Below are 17,280 nucleotides of genomic sequence, written 5' to 3'. Positions count from 1 at the left end.
ACACTGTCATATCTCGAATCAAATAGCCGCCATGAGGGAACTTCGATTCTAACTCTATTACTCCCGTTGCGAGACACGGCAAACACGTTATCTGTACGGCTGTCCACCACGACCTGGCTTTTTGCCTGCACGCCTTTCGAGCGGCTGGCACAGAATGTCAAATCTAGTGGCAGTTAAACGAGTTTAGTAACACAAGGTTGAGTCTCGTCGGCGTCCCCTCGTCTAAGAGTCGGGTAAATTGACAGAAAGACGCAAAAAAGGTGCTGAGAAGTGACAGATGCGCCGTTTGCTTTTGGGATGAACAAGCAGGTGAAAATCAAAACTCGAGTGCCACAGTAATATCAATCCTGAACTGCAAAGGCACCTCGCTTCCACACACATGCACACAAGAGCTGCCATCCCCCACCGATTCAGGCGCGGCAGGTTCCTTCCACGTGGCAACCACAGGCTTTTGCATGTTTTGTCTCCCCTGTTTCCCTTGTGTCTAGAGCATCCGAAAGCAATTTCGGAGAAGCATTCATCCAGAAAAATCCCGATTTTTGATATGGCGACCCCTCGGACAGCCGCAGACCCACGGAAACCCAGTTGTTGAGTGTAGACAGTCAACATTCTTAGACGGCTCTGAATCAAGGAATCGGAGGGAAACCCTCCCGATGTCCAAGAGCAGCGTCTCCTCCAATTCGCCGAGCGGCAGTTTTCGGAATCACACGATCTGACCACTCAAACACAACGGCACTTGGACCTGGTGAGCAAAGTCCTTGAAGATGTACGCCGTCTCACTCGTGGTGCAAAATTAGAAAGCAATTTGCCTCTACTTAAAAAAAGCGTGAAAAGCGAACCGAGAGAAAGGCACACTCTGTACACCTGGTCTTCGAGTTCGAAACCCTTCTGAAGTTGAAAATCAGTGGAACTACGCACGCGTCGTTCGCAACTATTGACACTGCTGAGGATCACGTTTAAGAAAGGCGATGGAGGTTTAAGTGAAAAAGGCGCATCTTCGAACATAAAAGTTTATGCACGTGAAAAAGTACGGGAAAATGTGTGCAGAGGCTCGCAGAAATCCAGACTGGGTAAGACGAACAATCCATGAGAAACGAGATGAGAACGGGGGAGCAAAAGGGAGAAAAACGATTTTCTGAACGTTAGTTTCTCGGCTACGGAGAAGCAAGAAACTCAGCACACAGGCCTTTCAAAGAAGGGGGGGAGAATCAGAACCTTGCAGAAAAAAGTGAAAATACACCTGAAAACCTGATTGAAAAGGACGGGGAAAAACTGCCTCCAAACACACCGAAAAACGCACACGTTGAAAACGGAAGACGCACCTCTCTCAACTCTTCACCATGCATTCGCATACGTAGCTCTGGACACAACTCCACATAAATATATATATATATATATTTATTTATACATACACATGTCGAAGGTGGCCAGAATCCATGTGTATGTATATATATTCAAAATTCACATATTTACATAAAGTAACCAGAATCCGTATACGTATATACGTGTCTGTCACCGTGTTCAAGAAATAGACTGGCTTGAGCAAGACTGGGCGTTTGATTCGTTGAAGAATCCGGATGGAACTTGCAGGTAAAAATCCGCACGAGTTCACCCTTATTTCTCTTAGCATTTCGAGATTTCTCGAAGCGAACACTGACTGTTCTGCTCCAGGAAGAAAGCCCTCAGAGTTGCGGCGCGCGAATCACTCCATACGGTTCTTCTTTTCGAAGAGAGAGGAAATCCCGCGTTCGCCTCCATTCAGAGTCGTTGAGGAGCGTCGAAAAGATCCAGGAGGAAGGACGCACACTGCGCCAAAAAATCGTGCAGGTCCACGCGAGCAAGCAGGTCGCTGGGAGTTCCGCGTCCATGGAAACGGAGACAGATTACAGGCTTCCTTCGCGGACGCAGACTCGCGAGCGCGTCTACGTGACGTAGATTCGAGTGAATCTCTCGAGAGGATAAGGCTGCTTCGTTTTCGGACAGACAACCGTCTTCCCGTCAGGCGCTGCCGCAGCCAGAGCGCGAACCGCATTCGTCGAGTACACATGGCCGTCGGGACTCGCGAGAGGCGGATTGTCTGCATCCTGAAAGACAAGGAGAGGAACTCTGTTCTGCACTTCTCAAGCAAAGTGAGCCTCCGTCCTCAGCGAACCCCGTGCACTCTCAGACTGCGGCACCCGCAGCTAACGAGGAGACCCGGGAACGAAAACGAAGAAGAAGAGACGGCGGACGCAGAACGAGGACGCAAAAGAGAGGGAAACACAAAGGAACGCATGAGACGATTTTCGCGGTTGAATAGGAACCAGAGAGCTATCAGTAGAAGCGCGGCGACGTTCGGTGAGGCTGTACAACAAGTGCGTCTCAGACGACTTTTGGCTGACGAGTCTGGTGCCCTTTGTGAACGCTTTGCGGGAACGAACAAGCGACAACTGACAGCGAGTGCAGCCTCCAAAAAAGATGAAAACCAGGCCCCTCGAAAGAACGAAACTCTTCTTCTCAGGATCCAGCAGAAATTTACATACGTATGAAGCGCATTCTACCCCCATATCTGTCGTATATACTTCTATACATGCGTTCTCATATATAAATATATAAAGCCATACATGTAGACACCTGCATATGTGCATGTTAGAAGAGAACGAGAACTGTGAAATAGAAGAGGCATGACATGAGGACGTTGGCGAGAGTGCAAGGGGGGAGAAAGGGGAACACGCTTATGGAGGAGCGTCATAGATCATCATAGACGCGCGGGATTTGTCGGAAGTCTTTGCTTGCAAGAGCAGAAATATCCGGCCGTTATCTGTTTCGGCCTACCATCACTTCTCCACTGATTGGGCAGATGAGGAAACTCTGAACTCTGTGAGGAGTCGGAACCTGTCTCACGTATTCCGCCCACTCAGGGAGGCATGTTGGGCAGCTGCAGGGCGGAAAACGCATGCAAATGAAAACATATATATATATATATATATATATATATATGTACATGGGAGTACATAAATAGGAATAAGAAACAAGGTAGATGTGTGGGGTCGGAAGCTCCTAGAAAAGAAACATCTTTCGAGTGTGAGCTCGCATGTGACTTGCTGTGGTTTTCTTCACACGGAACGCAGCGGAAACACCGTCCGCACCCACAGGCGACACAGGCCCGAGGTTTGAGGCAAGAGAGGATGAAAACAAACACGAGAGAAAAGACGAAAAACGTGAAGAAGGAGAAGGAGAAGACGAGAGACAAGGAGAGGAGACAGAAGAGGGAGAAGAAACACGATGAGAGAGAAGAAAGCAGAGGGAGAAGAGAGCGACACGATGGCGAAGACGAGAGAGAAAAGCGACACGGAAGAGGATGGAGAAAGACGATGGAGAAGAAAGACAAGCGAGGGACAAGGAAGCAGCGCCAGAAAGGAACTTGGAAAGACGAGAGAAAAGGACAAGAGAGAGAGTCGGAGGTGACCATCTGCATGCATTCAAGAGCCTCGCTTGAGACTTCTTCGGCTGAGAAGGGCGCCTTCTCTTCAGCGCCGCCAGCCACTCCGTGAGCAGCTGGAGAAGAGGGAGACGTTCGCCTTCTGGACACGAAACGCACAAATCGCGGCCGGTGTGGAGAGCGTCGAAGTCGCAGACGACTGAAGTGGACTGCGCAGAGAAAAGCGAGTCTGCGCCGCGCGATTCCCTTGCCAGAAAACGCATTTGGGAGAGACACGACGGCACAGGCGAGCAACGCATCGTGGCCGAGGTTGAGGCCGTGCAGCTGGGCGGAGGAGAAGGCATGAAGCGACACAGCGGCCCCCCCGAGCGCCGACAAGAAGACGAGACCTGGCGCATGCACAACGCACCTCGCAGACTTTTGCTCCTCGCAGACAGATGATTTGAGAGCAGAGAAGCCTGCTTGCAGGAGAGCGACCAGAGTGGGCTTCACAGAAAATCCGTACACTTGGGCACTGGTGTGGAGAAACAGACAGGAGATACGGTGCCACCGTTCAATCCCGAATAGAGCCTGGAAGAGAAAACAGATAAAGAGAGCGGACAACGAGACAGAGGGAGACCATGAAGGAAGAGGAAGGCGATGAAGAAAGAGAGCAACAGCAGCGAGCAAGTTGGAGAAAGAGGAAGACCGACAACGGCAGAAAGGATAGAGAAAGAGAAAGACAGAGACAAAGAGGAAGAAGAGACAGGAAGATGTAGGAAGAGAGGCAGAAAGACACGGAAGGAAAGAGAAAGACAAAAAAGAGACTTCATCCCAAGATGCTGAAGACTAAGACTCTTGTGTCTGCTGAAAGAAACTGGAGAAGAAAAGACGAAGGTCGACTCTGTGCTCAACAGAGCGGTGCTCGTCGTCAACACGCTACGTTGCGCAGCCAGGATATTTTGAGAGTCTCGAAAGAAGCGATAAGGGAAGAGCGAGAGACAAAGACACTTGGGGGTAGAACAAGAGACGTCTCCCTGTCTCGACGCCCACCCTCTTCCACTAGGCGTTGTCCAGCTCACAGAAAAAGGACTGGACTTCTGTGACACAGACATTCATCTGCAAAGACGCTGTTCCTGAACCTCTTGGTAGAAACGGCATCCTGAACTGAGGACTCGAGTGGACACAGAGAGGAGTGAGTTGCCGTGTGTTTCGCACGTAGAAAAGAGTTAAAAGTGAATGCCACTTGATCCCTAGAAGCTGCTCGCTCAAACTTCAGGCTGCTCTCTGCTGCTCGCCGCGATCCCCCATGTCGACGGCAGACGCTGCCCCCAAAAGTCTGGAAACGGCTGTCTGTGCAGACCGGAGAGACGCGTTTCTCTGCTTCTTCATGATGAGACGCAGGCGACGCCAGAGACAAGACTCGGAGGAACAGAGAACAGTGACACTTTAGAAACCCAGCGGGGAACGGCTGTCTCGTACCGCGTATTGAGGCGGTGGGTCTTCGAGCAGCGCCGTCAGAGTCACTACCTTCCGGATGTCCACGCAGCGCGCTGAAGAAGACAGGAGACGAAGAGCGACGACCGTGGGGAGAAACGAAGTCGAATGCGGAGAAAAAAAGAGTAAAGGAGGGGAAGAGGAAGAACAGGAAGCGAATTCCGAGCATATCGAAAAAGGTGAAAGCAGAGGTGGACTGTCAGAGCGGTCATTTTCAAGAGAAACGAACAGGAACAAGAGAACGGACAATTTTGGGACTCTCTCCCTGAAAGGCATGAGTGCTGTGCAAGCTGGAAGAGGCATGAGCAACGCAGACACTCTCCTAGACACACATTACAGTTCGACGAAGCCGTGCGCCTCTAAGAGAGAGAATGAGGAGAAGACGGCGAAACCTTGGGTTCTTCGCAAGTCTGAGGCAAGATGTTTTCCGATAAAGAGGAACTGGAGGAGACACGGAAGAGTCCGAAACGACGAAATCCGAAAAAACCTTTCTGACGATAAAGACCGATTCAGAGATATCGCAGAGAAACCTACCGAAATCCTCGGGACCCACATTTGCTTTGAGGTAAGCCACCGCTGTCTTTGCATCTTTCTTCTTCAGCAGTTCCAGCACGTGCTGTACATGGAGCTCTGACTCAAACAACGACTGGAGACAAGCCACGGGGGAGAAGTCAAACGCAACACAAGATTTCTCGCTTTCGAAAACCGGAGACAACGCGAGTCGAACGAGGTGTGTGCCATATCGGTGAAAGAATCTTTTTCTCAATCCAGGACGCACGACGGCACGACGGCGGTCTGTCGAGCAAACCAGCGAATGCCGGAGGTCCCGAAATGTATTCGTAGATCGTGCTATTGCACAGATCGCTGCTTTCCTCTGCCCGTAGTGGTGACGTTACTCGATTTACGCGAGCGCGCACAACTGAGTTGCCCACAGCCCTCGTGGATGTAACCAGCTGGCGGCTCCCGTTCGATGTTCGCACTCCGATACGCAAGACGCGTCCGTTTGTACGCGGGCGGCACTGAGTGGTGAGTGCAGGTACGCAGAATGTTTGGAATTTCTGTTCAGGACGAAATGCAAATGTCTTTCGCTGCATGCCAGTGACCCTGCCCCTGTGGATATACCCCAGAACAGCTAGTCTGCGCAAACCTTTCAAGAGTGGCCGAGAGATCTACGCGTGCTGTAACTTTGACAGACGAGCTGTCAGAGCGTTTGAAAGCGCTGCCTAGAGAGCACCCACGAAGCCTGTCATTGCAGGACAAAACAGTGGAATTGAGAAAGGAACTGGACGTTGAAACTGAGATTCTGTTCTGTTCGTACTCCGATCTTCTTCAGCTTTGCACGATGCGCATCCACCCACTGACGAGCCTCCTCAGTGGACTCGCGCAGCAGACCGCCAAGGACGTCGAGAATCTCTTGGTGAACTTCTCCGTCTGCAAACGGCTGAAGGAATCTCAGAAAACAAAGCATTCTCGCAAGCGGCTGCTTTCAACCTCCCCCTTTCTTGTCTTCTCTCGTTGTCTCCCCGCGGGATCTCCTCCTCGCGCTACTTCCGTCTGTTCTCCCTCAGCTTGCTCTCCCCTCCTATGCTCTCGCCCTCTTTCCTCCTCTGCTTCCTCTCCCCTGTTCTCTCGTCTTCCTTTCCTCTCGAATAACTCTCCTTGTTCTCTCCAAGTGTCTCCCGTCGATCACGGTTCGCTGTCGCATGCGTCATTGTCGCTTTTCCTCTGCGCCGCCGAGCGCCTCGCCTTTTCCGCGGACACACGGCGAGACGCGACAGGCGCAGACGGCAACGAGCGAAAAGAGAACGGGGATAGAGAGATCACGAGGAACCAGAACGAGAGGATAGATTTCCTCAAAATCGAATGTGGTTCGAATTTGGAGCAGAAGTCCTTTCGTCTCTTAGGAATCCACGATTCTTTGTGTAGCTTGCAATTCGGTACGCGGTTGGAGGTTAGTTTGCGTCTGAGGAATAACCTCGCGAAGCGTGGAAGAGGACAGAGGATTCCGGATTTCTTACTTCGAGGTCCAGCTTCTCTTTCAGCAACTCTGCTGTCAGAGACATGCCTGAACGAGCCAGGTATTCGTATACGACCCACGCCACGCGGTCGCCGTATGTCGCGAAGGAGAAGTCCAACTGAAAACCGGGCGAAAGCAGGAAACGGTTTTCAGAAAAACATAAACTCCACACAAACAAAAGCCCCTACCACAAACGCGTGGACAGGGTGTCCTAACATGCACCAGCAGGTCCACCAGCTGGATGCCCATGCGCACATGTAGGCGCAAGTCTACAACAATAGGTCTGCATCTACGTACTGTTCACATGCGCATGTGTACATCAGCGCGGATACGCTCTCTCTCTCGTTCCAGCGCATCTGCATCTCGAGAGTTTTGCGTAGAACACCGCCGGCCGCAGACGTTAGTGAGGTTCGACATACGCATGTACAGAGGAAGCCAACTGAGTACGCAATCGTATCCAAAGAAACTGAACTGAGTGTGGAGCTCGCGAGATCTACTCTTCCCGGACCCCTCTGTCTCCGTTTGTCTCCTTTCTTCCGGACGGAGTTGACGCGTTTCTCTCGAGTGTAACAGCCAACGGCGACTCTGTCTGCGCCAGTGTCTAGTTGCGCGCGCAGAAATCCACCTTTCTTTAATTTGTTGTTCGCCTCGCCTACTTTCGAGTGGACGTGGAGAATGTCAGGTTCCTCCGCGAGGCGTCGAACTCGCAGTTGACAGCGCAGCAGAAAATTGCGAGATTCTTCGTTCCCGTGCTGCGCCTGAACGGAACAAAAAACAACCTTTCTCCTCAAGAACCTAACAGGTTCGCCAGCTACGCAAAACCGCGGGTGCGACAGTCGCTACGACCCCCCTTCGCAGAGATCTTCCTTAGAGTGCCTTGCGTGCTTGGAGCCCACTATTCTCTCTACACATACATATATCCGTATCTATATATATATATATATACATATTTATATATATATATATATATATTTGCATATTGCCAGAGATCCAGGAATGTAAACGGTTTTGCAGAGATGCACAGATGCATGTATCTCTATGGAAAAAGACTTCGCAAATGCAAATGCATATACTGGATATACGGAAACGCAGACTAAAAAAAATACTCACGTGTACATACACCTATGTATGGATACGGATGTAGTCAAATACAGATTAGTATTCAGAGGAATATATTTACATATATATATATATATATATTTGAAGAAACGGATGCAGGTGAATAGACATCAAGGTACACATGCGTCTACACACGTATACATATCGGTGCGGATTCAGGTATATATACGCCAAGAACAGCAAGTGTATATATGCAGATGCATGTACGAATAGGCAGGGAAGCGAGGATGTGTACGTACACAGGGCAACATGCATTCGTATCTTTTTGTGTTTCTACGTATGTATATATATATATATATATCTGAAGTGGTTGTGCACTGTGTCGAACCTTGTCTCGAATTTTTTTTAGCTTTTCAATGAGGAGGTCGAGTCTGTTTATTTTTTCTTCGACAGAGGAGCTCTCGGCCAGCTGAGTCGCCATTTTCCCCTTGAGGACGTAGGCGAGAACGACTCCGACGTCTCTGTACAAGCTTCGAGAATTCGCTTTCACTGCACGCAATGCACACTCGAGAGGGACTCGAAGAAACGACCGATCCACGACATGCAGCGGTGCATGTGCAGAGACAGCAGAGAGAGAACCCGACGTTGGCAAATCTCGTCTCTCTCTCTCATCTCTGCTCTCTCGATGAGAATCTTGTCTCTCTTCTCTCGCTGCTCCTGCTTCTCCTCGCGCTTGTTCGAGTGCTTCTCCTCTCTGTTCCCTTCTGGGATCTTCCCTTTGTTCTCTTCTGGGGTCTCTTGTCTCTCGGGTGAAACTGGAAAGAATGTCTCCAAGAGAAGACGGCGGCAGGGCGACGATAGAAGCTGCGCCGGCGTCACTGGGAGCGCCGGGCGGATTTTCCAGAGAGGTGACGGAGGCGAAGGAGGGAGAGAAGAGAGAGGAAGACAGAGAAGGCGAAAACGAGGGAGAAGAAGACGGAAGAGAAGAGGGAGAAGAGGGAGAAGGTCGCCCTTCCGACGATGCCATGTTGCTAACAGAGGACTAGACGCTGGCGGCAATAGCCGCGAAGGAAGAGAGAAACCACGAGAGAAAGAGCGAAAGGGAGAACAAGAGTATCCCACGTGGGGGTGTATGTACACTGGAGAGAACAAGAGGGGCGACAATTCGACGGCAGCGAGGAGGGAAGTGAGGCGGCCTGGCAGTCGAGAGAAAAGAGAAGAAGAGAGAGAAGAAAGACGAGAAGAAAAAGGAGAAGAGAGGGAACGGAGGAAAGAGAGAGGAGACAATGACCGAGGAGAGGAGAACGAAGATATGGGATAAAGAGGCAGCAAAGAGAGGAGGAAGCAGGAGGAAACAAAAAAAAAGAAACAAGAATGTTGAGGAGACAAGAGAGAAGAACAGAAGAAGAAAGGAAACGAGGGAAAACAGCGTGAGACACGAGGAGTGAGTGTCGCTTGAGGCAGCAGGTCTACTCACCAAGACGCGGAGCGATCAAGAAGGCAAGGAAAGAAGAATTTCGTAGGGACCCCAGGTTCAGGGGGCAACGGCCTCGAAAGAAAAAGGCAAATAAATGCAAAAAAGAAAAAAAACTCTTTCTGAGAGGCACCAAGAGAGACACAGCTGGCAAGCCGGTTCCTTGAGTCACCAATCGCTAGGGCATGCCTGCCAAAAAGAGCCCCCACAAACAAGAGACTTGACTGTTTAAAAAACGAATTCTCTCACGTTCACCGAGTGCTGGTTTCGTCAAAGAATGACTCTCCCCTTCCGAAGCCTGCAAGTCTTTCGGTTCCGCCTCCAGTCAAAATCCGTTCCTCTCTTCACCACTCCAAGGCGTTCTCCGCGGTTCAGGTGTGCACCCCCGCCGTGGAACATCTGCTTATCCTTCCGAGTGCGTTCTCTCTCTCTTCGCAGATTCTTCTGAGTCCATCTCGAATTCGTTTCGAGTCTTCTGCCTAGACAGCTGCGCGCTTGGGGGCCAGACACTTTACTCAAATGCAGAAGGAAATGTGTGAAAGGACAGGGATTCGAATCCGAGTCAGATGCAAATCGACGACTGCGTGTTCGCGGTCAGACAATTAAAAGAAAGCGACCAAGGAGAGGGCTGTGAGGGGAACGCGGAGGGAGAAGCGGGAGTGAGTCACGAGTCCGTCACCCGGAAGCTTTTTCGGCTTCGCATCCCAGACGCGCCTCGCTATTCGTTCTGGATGAAGCTTCTTTTCTTTTCAATTTCTAGCCCACACCTTCAGGAACGTGCATGTGTAGTCTGCCTACGTAAATACACGCGGTAGGGATGTCTGTAACAATATATATATGTATATATATATATATATGTGCATAAAGATATATAGGCATGTTCTGCGAAGAGAGACAGGCATTTCTAGTCGTGCGTGTAGGCTCATGCACATTCGTACATGCGCGAAAAGTGAATGTTTTCAGATGACGCGCGTCGACACGGTGCACTTTCTTCTGCCTTCCAGAGAGCAAAGTCGTGGCAGCAGAAAAAACAGGAAAGCCGAGAAAAACGATCACTCGCATGCGACCCTTATCAGGATGGCCGTAGTGGGAGTGATAACACTCTATAAATACATACATATATATATATATATATAAACACTATATACATACATATTAATGTTTACGTAAATGTAAATGTATTTATTAATATATATAGAAGGCGAAGAATGGGGTGAACGGAGTTCAGGAACGAACCTATTGGAAGAGTGTGTTGGAGAGGAGAGAGGTGCGTTCTCGTCTGGTAGGTTTTTAATTTATAAGTGGTAGACTTTTACAGAATTGAAAAAACTCAAGAGGCAGGCACTCGCGATCGGGAGAGCAAATTTTCTTTGAGCAGCTCGTGGCTCTGTTCTCGGAAATCTGTTGTTCCGTAGGAGAGAAACGCGAGTTCGACTCAGGTGTATCCTCACCCGCCAACAGTTACGTGTGTACGCTCTTCGGTGTCTCCCAAGAGGGAATCACCAGCTCTTTTGTACCTTGTTGAACGAGGAAAGAAGTCTTTTCTCCGAAGCGTCCTCCTCCGCCCTTGTGTGCGTCCTTCAGGCAGTTCCTGGCGGTCTTTCGGACCCCAAAAAGTCGATTTCTGCGTTTTTTTGTGAATCGCCAGGGGGAAACGCCCGGCACGCAAACTCCCGTGTTCCCCCTTTCGAGTCGGAGGCGCGATGTCTATACAGCTTTACCTCTTGGCTTACCGAATTCGCCACAAGATTTCGTCGTATTTTGTCCAGCTTCTCTTCGGGGAAAAGACTGGTAGAAAAACGACTGTTGGACGCTCTCTCCTCTGTGTGCACCTCCCCCCTTTGCTTCTGTCTTCGAGTTCGAACAGCCGGCTTTTGGGCTGTACATACAGTTGCCACTGTCACCCCGCAAACGCACTAGCCAGCTTTGCGCAGAAGCGTTTTCGATCTCCTTTCCATCTCTTTTTTTTACATCATCGCAGTCTCCTCCGCCTTTTTGAATTCTCCGTAAAAACGCGTGCCTCTTTTCCCCCTTTTCGACGCTCTTCCTGTCCACCCGTCTTCCCTCTTTCTCCCTCCTTTTCTCCTCCTCTCGCCCCGCTTTCGCGCGTCTTGTTCTCTCTCGGCCTGGCGGCGGTGGTGGGCGCTCGTCGTTTTCCAAGACAGCTGCTTGCGTGTCTGCGGCGTTCTTCGGAAAACTGAAGCCTGAAGACACAGTCGCGAGAAGTTAGCTCGGGTGTCTCTGCAGCTTCCCCGCCAGGATGTTCTGACTCGGCGCTCGGGTCGATGTACACCGGAGGCTCCCTCAGCAGCGCGCGTTTCGCTGCTTTCGTGTTTGCAAGGATGGAGAGAGCGAAGAAAAAGAGGAGAGAGGCTTCCTCGCCGAATGCAGACTTCGCCTCTCGTCCTTGAAAGAAGTGAAAAGGTTCCTGGCGCCCGCCTGGGATGAATCTCTCCTTGCGCTCTGTGCAGAATCGAAGAGCACAGAAGCCTGCCTAGAGGAAAAGCGGAACAAGAAGCTCCTCGTCTTTCTGGGGACAAGCGCAAAACGACGAACGGCCTGCTGTCCTTCGTTCAATCATCCTGGAGGGAACACAAGGAGGAAGGAGGTGACACGACGCGGACAAGAAGCTGTTCTGCTCACGCATAGGCACTCGTGTCGTCTGCTTTCCTTTTTTCGGAGTCTGAAGATCGTCTGCACCGTCTTCGCAGCTTCTTTTTCTCTCCACTTCTTCGCCTTCTCTCTCCGCGTCTTGGATTTGAAGGAGGAAGAGTGAAAGAGACTGAGAGAATCTGCAAAGAGGCCTAGGTTCAGCGGCACGCCTGCGCTGTACAGACACCTGGATAGGCCGGAAGGGCTCTTGGAGTTCGAGCAGTTCTCAGACGGAGGCGCGGAGAAAACTCGACAACCCAGCGCCTTCGCTTCCCATGCGTCTCTCTGCAACTGCGCTTGCAGCTGGTGAAGCGTCGACGGCTCCCGATGTATGTACATCCGGCTGTGTGTGAGGAGTAAAATATTTGAACAGGGTTCAGCGGAGTCTCGCTGCAGCTCTGCAGAGCTCTGCATCTTGTTTCAGTTGAGTTTTTGGAAGATGAGTAAAGGAGGAAGACGGGGGAAACGCCACTGTCACTGATGCTTCCGGAGGAGAGGTCGAGAAGACGGAGTCTCGCGAAGATCTGGAAGTTGCCTTCGCTGCGGCTGCGTTTCTTTTCCTCTGCTGGCGTTGCGCGAAATCAGCTGCTCGCGGAAGAACGTCAAGCTCTCGATGCCTCCGTCAGACTGAGGCGACTTCTCTTTCTTCTCTGTCCCCCTCCTTTCTCTCCGTTTCCTTCTCCCTGCCTCTCTGTCTGTGCTGCCTTGGCTTCCACCGCCTTCTTCTTCGTTTCTCGCTGTCCCAAGCCCTTTGTCGCGTTGGCTGTTTGCGAAGTTTCAATTAAAAGAAAGTAAGCAGAACTGAGTGGGACTGCTCCAGTGCCAAGAGAGGAGACCTCCCAGTTTCTCTTTCTGACTGCGGCGCGCCTCCACGTCGCTGGACTGCGGAGACAGCTGAGAGCGAGTCAGTCAGAAAAGCGAGCGTTTTCCGTGGAGTGCTCTTTTTCTGCTGCGACCGGCCCACCCAGAGTCGTGTACACGTCTCGGTCTCCTCAGAGAAAAATGGCGACTTGCGGAGAAGACGGAGAGAGGGGCGTCTCCCCGTTGCGCGCGTCGCGTTTTCCTTTCTCTGGAGGTACGTCTTCGTCTCCTCGAGAAGAAAAGAGATGTTTCGGTGCAGAGCCGAACGACTCGAGCGACTCTCCACGCTCGCTCCCGCGCATCCGGCGCCCAGAGGAGACCGCGGACGGGGGAGAAGACTGGCGATCTGCGGGCTCGCTGAACTCCTCGATTCCGAAGAAGGCAGCGCCTTTCGGACGTTCACAGAGAGAGCCGAGTGCGGAGACAACTGGGGAGGCTCTTGGGGTCCATACGCGCCGAGTCAGCTGGTACGACGACCCCGTGGAAGCTCTCGCTTTTCAGTGTCTGTCTCCGAAGCAGCGGCGAATTGGCGCGACTCTTTCTGTGCTAAAAAAAAGTCCTGCGCCTCGACTCATGGCGAACAACTTCCCCGGCACCCTCTCTGCAAATTCCTCTCTCTCGTCTCCTGCGGTACCGTCTCTCTCCACTTCTTCGTCTTTCCAAGCTCCGTGTTCTGAGTCTCCTCTGTATCCCTTCTCCTCTTCGTATCCCTCTTCCTCTGCGTATCCGTCGCCTTCTTGTCCCCCCTCTTCCTCCTCTTATCCGCTGTCTTCTGCCTATCCTCCGGCTGCTTGTGCGCATCCTTCTGCTTTCTCTGGCGTGAGTGTCTTTTCCGGGAGTTCTTCGCGAAAGATTCGCCGAGAGGGCGGGGGCAGACGCCGCATCGGGAAGGGCAAGCAGCGCCGGTGGGTGTCGCACCAGCTACTCGTCGCCGCGCTGCGCCGGTGCATGTACGAGAGCGGAGAAGACGTGACCGACACGGAGACCGGCCTCCCAGGCGAGGAGTTGCCGAAGCCGAGTTGCTGGCAGAGGCTGCAGCGAAACGCCGCGGCCTACGATGCCTTTCGACGAGGAAAAGAAGAGACCCTGCTGGGCGCGCAGACGGGGAGGAGGGAGAGGGGCGCCGCAGGCGAGGAGGAGTTGCTCGTGAGCGAACGCGAGGAAGAGAGGGCGCTCGCGAGACTCGCGAGGAAAGTCGACCACGGCCGACGACGCAGACAGCAGAAACTGCGACAGAATCGTCAGCAGCAGCGGCAGCTCCTCTCCTTGATTCGCGAGCAGAAACTCGGCCGAGACAGAGAGAGCGCCGGAGCCGCAGCCGAAAGAAGAGACACGGGAGACAGGAGAGGAGACTGTGGGGGGGCAGACTCGGCGGGGGAGTCCGAGGAGCACGGGTCGGGTCTCTCTTCGCTGGAGGAGCAGCAGGCGCTGCTGCGGTACTTGCGGAGACAAGAGGAACAGTTGATCGAGGAGATCCTCCGCGACCAAGAACGCGCCCAAGACCTCGCGCTGTGCGGCGTACGTACATCTGGGGCGCTGCGGCGTTCGCGCGGCCAGCTCCGGCCGTCTGTACAGCTGCTTCGCGGGATTCGCGTCTCGTTTCGACACGTCAAGGCTTTTCTCGCAGACAGCGTGCACCATCAGAATTTCTTGCGGTGTTTCGAGAGGCAGCTTCTCCGCGTCTGGCCGCTCTTGGGGTGGACAGACACCCCAGAAGCGGCGCTTCAGTGCGGAAAGGAGCCCTGCGAAGAAGCGCGCAAAGGCGGCTGCGAGGAAGGACACGAGAGATGCAAACGCGAAGTGGCGGCCGAGTGCTGCGAGTCCAATCTCGCTGTGAGGCCGCTCGGAGAAGTCGAGCAGAATGCAGAGAAGACGGACGGGGAGAACGAAGCGGAAGAGGGCAGGGAGCAGACGAGAGAGGAGGGCGAGGAGAAGGAAGAAGCGACTCAGGAGACGGCAAAGTTGAGTGAGTTGGGAGGGGTGCGAGTGGCGATGTTTCGTGTGAGGAAAGGGCCGGCAGCTGCAGACGGCAACTACTTGTCGGAAATTGGAGTTGGAGAGCTGACGTCGTGTGAAGAACAGACTCTTCACGAGTTCTTGAAGGGTCGCCACAGCTGTCAATTCCTCGGAGAAAACGCAGAGTTGGACTTGGACGAAAATGACAACTCCGCCTGCCCTCCCTCGCCTCCAGACGCACCCGCCAGCTGTCTGGACACCGCCTCTGAAGATGCCGACACCCGCAAGGAGAAGTCTTCTTCTTCTGCTCCCGCCCCTCCTCGGACGAGAAGAGACAGTGTGTTTGTGGTATGGGGCTTGGACGGACTGCAGCGCAAGTTGCTTCACGGGTGCGTCGCGCTGGTCGATGACGTCGTGTCCTGCTCCGTGCAGGTGGAGAGCGAGAGAGAGCAGGCGGCGGCGAACGCGGCTTTCCAGAGGCGAGAGACGGCGAAGAAGAAGCGCCGTGACGAGAAGGCAGTGATTGTGTTGCTCCGAGGCTCCAGAGGCCAGAGAGATACTTGTCTTTCAGGTCCGCCCCTGTTCTCTCCCGCGAACGAGTTTTTGGCCGCCCTGGGCGTCCCCAGCAGACGCAGGAAACTCAGCAAGGCTTGAGAGAAAGTCGGGAGGAGTCCGACGTGCGTCCAGAGGAAATTCGCGGGAGTTCCAAGCTGCGTAAACAGCTTCGAACAGGACATCTGTCTGCGGGGCGAAGGAAGAGAAGCGCAAAGACATGTGTATGTATGAGTGCGTGTCTGTGAATGTGGAGGCGTTTCCGGACTCGTTGGAGATGTGGGGTGGCTGTGTGAAGGGAACTCGTTGTCTGCGAAGGACAGGGAGACAGGAGCTGCGAGAATGCGTGGATGTATGTTTCGCGGCGCGCGGACCGCGGCCCATAAGTGAGTGACAAGGGGGCAGAGAGCAAACGAGAAGGCGGCCTCTCCTTGGAGAGACGACAGATCTTCGAGGTCTGTGAAGAGAACCACAGAGGGCCTTGTCCTCAAAAATCCACTTCCCTGTCCCAGTGAACACGAAATACTCGCTGAAATCACACAGCGCTGCATCCATCCATATCTATAGATGCATATGCACGTAGACACACATATGCAGGCATATATATATATATATATTTATATGTATGTAGATATTTGTGTAGATGAGTACATACAGAGGTATCGCTGCATGGTTCTGTGTGTGCACTCGGGTGTACGCACACCGGAGTGTCGCGACGTGTTGCCTTTGTTGAGTTGGGAGTTGAAAAGAGAGTTTTTGTGCCGTTGTGACCTCTTAAGGTGTCTTTTCCCGGAGAAGCGTCCCTGAGATGACGCGTTTATACAAGTGAAAAAGACCTGTTTCGTGTTTGTTTCGGTTTCGCCTTTGAGGAAATTTTCGTCGGAAAGCCCTGGAGCTCGAGAGTTTGTTTCTCCCGCGCTTTCGTGAAGTGTGCTCTCTTGTGGAAGTTCTCATCTTTTTCGCGCTTCTGTTTCCCACGGCGCCTCCGCACGCGCCCCTTCCAGACTCCAGGCAAAACGCACTTGCCGCGAGTCGCCTCGTGGATGTGCACCAGCTGCTGGAACACCGACCTACGCTTCTCTCTTACTGCAGATCTTGAAATTCTTAAAAAACTCAGAAATGCAACTAAAGAGCACCTCTCCCCTGCCTCAAAAATATTCGTATCTTATAAAAATAATGTTCTGTTTTTAATTCGACATCTGTAAGCTCTCTCTCCTATGGATGCAGCTTTACTTGCTGTGTATAGAGAGTGAAAAGGGGAGCATGCATGCTCGTGTTTTGGGCTCCTTTTTCTGACACCTGTAAAACGTGTGTAGCTCGAGACGCAAGTGCCTATACACATGTATACATCTACATATAAATGCATATACAAATATATATGCTAACATTAATGTATACATATATCCATATATATATATATATATAGGCGAAGATACACAGGTGTAAATGTGGAGAGATGTGTTGATGTTCGGTGAAAATTCTCCGCTGCATGCGCAGAGGCTTTTCATTTAGAATTTCTTTGCGGGTGATATTTCCTGCTCAAGCAGTTTTTCAGATTTCCTTCGATCTCTTTGTCGAAGCAGAAACTGCACTGCATCCTCTCTTCCTCGACACTCCACTTGCCAGCGTCGAGCTGCCACAAAAGTCTCCTTCCCGAGTCAACCACAAACGTTCTCCTCTCGAACTGTACAAAAACTTTTTTTCAGATTTACATATATTCACATGTGTATAGATGTATATATGTGCGTGTACATAAAGATATATATATATATACATGTATAAATATATATATATATATATGCATGGTCTGCT

General features: G+C 51.9%; 2 protein-coding genes across 2 annotated transcripts; one reads left to right on the top strand and one right to left on the bottom strand.

The window, feature by feature from the left end:
• Nucleotides 1–121: 121 nt before the first annotated feature.
• On the bottom strand, nt 122–9,913 carry TGME49_265390 (hypothetical protein). Its single transcript, XM_002368627.2, has 9 exons — nt 8,362–9,913; nt 7,571–7,672; nt 6,916–7,032; nt 6,216–6,338; nt 5,432–5,543; nt 4,883–4,953; nt 3,831–3,991; nt 2,815–2,917; nt 122–2,084 (listed from the first exon to the last, which is right to left on the bottom strand). The coding sequence occupies exons 1-9, from the start codon at nt 8,998–9,000 to the stop codon at nt 1,923–1,925; spliced, it is 1,590 nt and encodes a 529-aa protein (XP_002368668.2). The 5' UTR covers nt 9,001–9,913; the 3' UTR covers nt 122–1,922.
• Nucleotides 9,914–11,230: 1,317 nt separating this feature from the next.
• TGME49_265400 (hypothetical protein) lies at nt 11,231–17,196 on the top strand. The gene has a single exon (XM_002368628.2). It carries the CDS (start codon nt 13,102–13,104, stop codon nt 15,568–15,570), a length of 2,469 nt encoding a protein of 822 aa, XP_002368669.1. The 5' UTR covers nt 11,231–13,101; the 3' UTR covers nt 15,571–17,196.
• The last annotated feature ends 84 nt before the right edge of the window (nt 17,197–17,280 follow it).

The sequence above is a fragment of the Toxoplasma gondii genome, chromosome IX (assembly GCF_000006565.2).
Source record: "Toxoplasma gondii ME49 chromosome IX, whole genome shotgun sequence".
NCBI classification, from domain to species: Eukaryota; Apicomplexa; class Conoidasida; order Eucoccidiorida; family Sarcocystidae; genus Toxoplasma; species Toxoplasma gondii.
Note: the sequence above shows the minus strand (reverse complement) of the source record. Positions and strands in the feature narration are given on the sequence as shown.